The 5,502-nt window shown below is 36.7% G+C and overlaps 1 protein-coding gene across 1 annotated transcript; it reads right to left on the reverse strand.

Moving 5' to 3' along the window:
- Positions 1-969: 969 nt before the first annotated feature.
- Positions 970-4,628, reverse strand: LOC108225306 (uncharacterized). The gene is made up of 9 exons (XM_017400142.2): positions 4,310-4,628; positions 3,413-3,656; positions 3,180-3,329; positions 2,575-2,632; positions 2,375-2,467; positions 2,167-2,265; positions 1,841-1,932; positions 1,455-1,514; positions 970-1,360 (listed from the first exon to the last, which is right to left on the reverse strand). The coding sequence occupies exons 1-9, from the start codon at positions 4,480-4,482 to the stop codon at positions 1,202-1,204; spliced, it is 1,128 nt and encodes a 375-aa protein (XP_017255631.1). The 5' UTR covers positions 4,483-4,628; the 3' UTR covers positions 970-1,201.
- Between the last annotated feature and the right edge of the window lie 874 nt (positions 4,629-5,502).

The raw sequence follows: 5,502 nt of genomic DNA on the forward strand, positions 1-5,502 counted from the left end.
TGTCATAATTAAATTAACGGTTTTTCTATGATGTGCCCATGGGCATATGCTAAGCGCGGAAAATTTTGTGCTTGGATCATTTTGATCGGCTTTTATCTCATGATAATGGTGGACCCCCTACAAATACACCAACCACACCAATCAAAATCTCCCAAATAAAAAAATTTCCGCGCTTAGCATGTGCCCATGGGCACACACTAGCCAAACCCTTAAATTAAACATAAATTCGCACAGCTTGTTTTTTGAAACAAGGAAATTCAACAATGTTGTTGTAATGTTTGTTTAGCTGTCTCACCCACCTGGCGCTCTCTTTTGCATCTTCAATTTCTTTATTATGAAGAAACCAACGACACTTTATGGCTTTCTCTCGGTGTCATCGTAACACATCAGATCTTATTCTTTCCTCGCCAAGAAGCCCTGTATCCTTATAAGCCTATCCCTCAATACAGGGCTTTCTTGGTTGTGTTGATGAAAATTATACACCATGCCTGGATCCACATTATCAATACAAACGTTCCTGGTCATTTTTATCATCATTGCTAGTTTCAGTTCCACCGTGCGATCACAAAATAATGACAATCCTCTTCTTCTGCCGTCTGATCGTGGCGATATTTGTGGCAGAGAAGAGGCTGTTCCCGACACTTGTCCTGTCAAGTGCTTTCGGACCGACCCTGTTTGCGGTGTGGACGGTGTGACTTATTGGTGCGGGTGCAGGGACGCGTTGTGTGCGGGGACTCAGGTGGTCAAGCGAGGATTCTGTGAGGCCAGCGATGGGATAAATGGATCGGTTTCAAGCCAGGCGTTGATTTTGGTTCAGATTGTGTGGCTCATTTTGCTTGGCTTCTTTGTGTTATTTGGACTTCTTTGAACATTGGTGTAATCTTTCTGTATTACTAATATTTACAAATTCAGATTTATTTTTTGTATATACATTCTTTAACTTTGCTTTGTATTTAGAAATACTATGAATTCAGAAGTCAATAATTGAGATATACTGATATGAGCATAAGCTTTGAAGATAATTGAACTTTCAAGTTCCCCTGAAATCCTTGGATGTTCTCATTAAAAAAATTTACCTACTTAACTGGCAAATACTGTTAATTGAATGCAAATGACTAAATATACTACATTTGAGAACCTAGAGAAAGCAGGTTAGTCTTGATCAGTTGGTTACCGGATTCTCCTTCATGGATTCCCGAGTCTAGTTCTTATCCTTGATACTTGCGGAAGAACTGCCTTCAGAGATCTCCGGGACATTAGACTCAGAACAGTTGGCAGTTAGATTTTTGTATATGCCAAGAGCTTCAGCTATCATGCTTGCAGGAGATGAAGCATTTGCCGGAAGCAACAACGTATTACCCTGGAAATTTTTATAAGAAACAATTAAACATACAAATTAAATGAAATTGACTATAAAAGTAAAACATCTGCCAGTAGAGCTTGTTCTGTTTTACCTTCTTTGCTAGATTTCCGAAGGCATCGATATATTGTTCTGCTATCCCCAAACTTGCTGCCTGATTCATGAATATAGTGTAAAGTTCATAATACTTGCCTAGCATGTAATACACAGCTAAGAAAAGATCAGTGCTGTATATAAGATACTTGGACGTACACCACTTATAAGTTATAAGATGCTGAATTCCTTAATTTGTTTGCTTCTAGATCTTGAATTACAACAGCCATTGTAAATACCATATTTCTTACATATTGTCTTCTACAGTTCCATCAAAAGTGTGTCACAGAAACTAATGGTTCATAGTTTACAGAAATTTCCAACTTGAAGGTATAAGAATATGAATAAATGATGACGCAAAAAAACAGTATCAATATCAGAAGCTACCTCCGGTCCGCCATGGTTTCTAAGAGCATCTGAAACTAGAGCAATTCGTTTGGTTGTTGCATGTGCAACTGCAAGTATGGCCTCTGCTTCTCCTAATAAATTAAAAAGAAACTAGTTTAGCCACCCAAATAGTTAAAAAAGACAATCAGTGCATTACGTACAACAAAGGCAATATTCTTGTTACATAAATCTCTACGGAAGAATAACAGTACACTTAGTTGAGTCATTGCAATATCATCTCCACGCACAGTTAGTTTAGTCTCTAGTTAGTGTTAACATGCACCAGACCCAACTAATTATTATGTGATCAAATTATAACAACTCACCTTGAGCTCTATTAACTTGGTCCATCTTTGCAGCTTCTGAGGCAAGAATAACAGAACTCTTCTTTCCATCAGCTATATTGATGTGTGCCTGCCTTTCTCCTGCAATTATAAAAGACAAAATCAAAGAACAGAAGCATCAATGATAAGAAATCTTCAGGCAGTATAGTTATGAGCGAACGCTAATGAAAGACTCAACCATAGTCCATACCTTCAGACATCAGAACTTGAGCTCTCTTTTTGCGCTCTGCTTCAGCCTGCATCTCCATAGCTGCCCTTACACCCAGTGGAGGAGAAATATCCCCTGAATTTAAAAAGGATCAATGGTGAGCTTTCTAACAAGTTAAATAGTTGTTCTTTCTGAGCAGACATAAATGTTAAAGTCCACAAATCAGCGACTAAAATACTTACTTATCTCGTAACGGAGGCATTTCAGGCCCCAGTCTTTTGAAGCATCATTTATAGCTCTCTGTCATACAAAAGTTGTTAGTTATTGTATATGTTTCAACTATATCTAGATGATTGTCACTTTTCCAAGACTTCTTGATAGAATAAAGACACTATTTTGCTTGTCACTTTTCCAAGACTCCTTGCATATGAAGAAGAAACTGGTTCTCTCTTCCTTCATGTTTTTCTTCCTCTTTTTTTTTGCTTTAACATTATCCCTTAGTTGTGATATTTATTATATGAACTATAATCTATAATTCTAAAGGCATCACAAACATTACATGCTCAGAGGTACACCATCTTCTAATCAAGTTTGCAGTGCCTTTGGCAGTAATTCTTCCAAAAAACAGATACAAAAGTTTCCAAGTTAGACCTAGTCCTGGACCTCACGGACTTGAAATCATTTACTATGATTTACCACAACACTGATATGAATATGAAACTTTATCTGTTGTTTAACAATGTTTAAGAATTTATACAGCAAACCAACTTTCACAAGTAATAATAATGGACACATGACAATACAGTAAATATTTAATAACAAATGAAGCCGGAAGATTAGTACTGACCACTATCTTATCATTGAGGGCACTTCGCTCCTCAAAACTTTTGTCCAGTGTTATCTTACCAAGCTCACTACGCATAGTTGTCTGAGCAAGTTGAATAACTGCATATAGCGGGTTTTCAACTCCATAAGATGCTAATTTTGGGTCAACTATCTGCAGGTACCAAGTATTCTAAATTAATAAAGAGAATTATTAACAATAACAGTTCACCTAAATCATGAAAGTACCAGTTATACCTTAACATAGAGAACTCCATCAATGGAGATGCTAACATTATCCTTGGTGATAGCATTCTGATCTGGAATCTGAATAGCCTCTTCTTTCAGGGAGTGAGCGTAGGCAATTCGATCAACAAAAGGGACAAGAAGGTGAATTCCAGGAGTAAGAGTTCTCGCATATCTTCCGAATCTTTCAATCACAAATGCTTTTTTCTCAGGCACAATTCGGATCCCCCAGTTCACTGGTGCTTTAAGCTCAAGCCTAAATTATAAACAACTCAGAGATTGCACACAAAGCTTATAAATCAGTACTAATCTAACAATTATATTGATTGTACATGACCACAAAATAACTATTCACGTCTTATAACATACTGTTAAACACCACACGCCCGCTCAGCATTATAGATTACATATAAACACTCCACGACTCCAGATGCCGTGTTACATTGCACACTCGTTCAACATAAACATTAATCACGAATTATAAACAGCGCAATGTGTGTTTCAATTTCATTACTAACATAATTAACATGCAAATCACAAACTACACGCATAATTCCATATATAGTTACTAATTCTACGATCTCATACACACGCCTACACATATAATAGACGCTATCATAGATTTGCCTGCGATCACAATTGCAACGCGATCAAAATGCACAAATTATAACAGTCACAAAACTTATAGATCAGTACTGCTGTATTTATTTATCAATCATAGGACAAAAAAAACTATAAGCCACTAGTATTCAAAAATAAAATGTAGCAAAAAAATAAAATCTAACACACCAAAACTTTCAACAAATCACAGCTTATAAAACATCAATTAAACAATCATCATCAAATCATGCAACGGTTACCTACAAAAGCACAGGCTACATGTATAAAACGATGAAGTAGTTTACACACCTGCTATCGCGACTCGAACGAAAGTGACGCACGGACTGAACAGAGGCAGCGGCTAACGGAGAACGGAGTTGATGAAGTAACGGTGATGAACTAGTGAGCTGCTTGCTTAAAATCGGCGAGAGCTGAGCAAGTTGCATTGAATTACGAGAGATTAATCTTGCTACTTGAGTCATTTCTTCAGATTTAAAATATCAGTATAAAGCTCTATATGTCTGTTTGTGTATCAATAGAGAGGGTTTTTAGCTTCTGTGTTGTGCGAGGGCGAATGAAAGTTTATGATTTATAGAATTTGATTGCCCCTTCTGCAAGATATAAGATTATTAATGGATAATGTTGTAATTACATCTATCACCATATTCTACGGATGTATTTATGTTGCCCCCTTCTGCAAAACAGGCTAATATTTGAATAGGGAATTTGTTATTAACAAATTTGTAGTATATACGAATTTTAAAATAAATTTAAAATTATATTTTACACAATATTACTTGTGAAGTGTTGAACTTCTATCTCAAAGGAGCTAGTCAATTGGATTACCGGAACCTCGTTCCGAGAAATCTGGGTTATGCAAGAGATATAAGTCAAAAAAAAAAAAAATGAAAGACGAAGGTGCAACGTTCCTCAACCTGCTATGAATTGCCCTTGAACATTCCAGCACTCGCTCCTCATACAGGGGGTCAGTTTTCGGGTTAGGTGTTGATGATGCTAATTGTTCAGTCTTCTGCTTAATATGCATGAAGCAACAAGGGGAAGGGGGACCAAGAAGGCTTAGCCAACACTGAATCGAACACTACATACATAGGCATATACTTGCTAGTTGCTACATACTGATTATTGAAACTATAAGTGCAAAGATAAATTTATATATATGTGTTGCTGATCAATGTAAGAGAACAGAGTACTCTTGTATTGATATGTTGAAAGCTTAAGAAATTACATGAGAGAATGAACATATTTATACAGAAAATAACATGAAGCAAAGTCTATGCTAATGAATGTGGTGAGCTGCTCAATCACAATATTATTCACTGCTCAACTGCAGAGTTTAAGAGCTGGTGTTTTATTCTAGGAGTTGACATTTGTGTCAATGTGAACTAGAGACTTTAACACCCCCCTCGAACTTAAGATGGTTGCAGAACCAACTTGAGTTTGGAAACGTAATTGCGAAAATTGCCAGGAGGTTGAGCTTTTGT

Source organism: Daucus carota, chromosome 6 (genome assembly GCF_001625215.2).
Source record: "Daucus carota subsp. sativus chromosome 6, DH1 v3.0, whole genome shotgun sequence".
Classification (NCBI taxonomy): Eukaryota; Viridiplantae; Streptophyta; class Magnoliopsida; order Apiales; family Apiaceae; genus Daucus; species Daucus carota.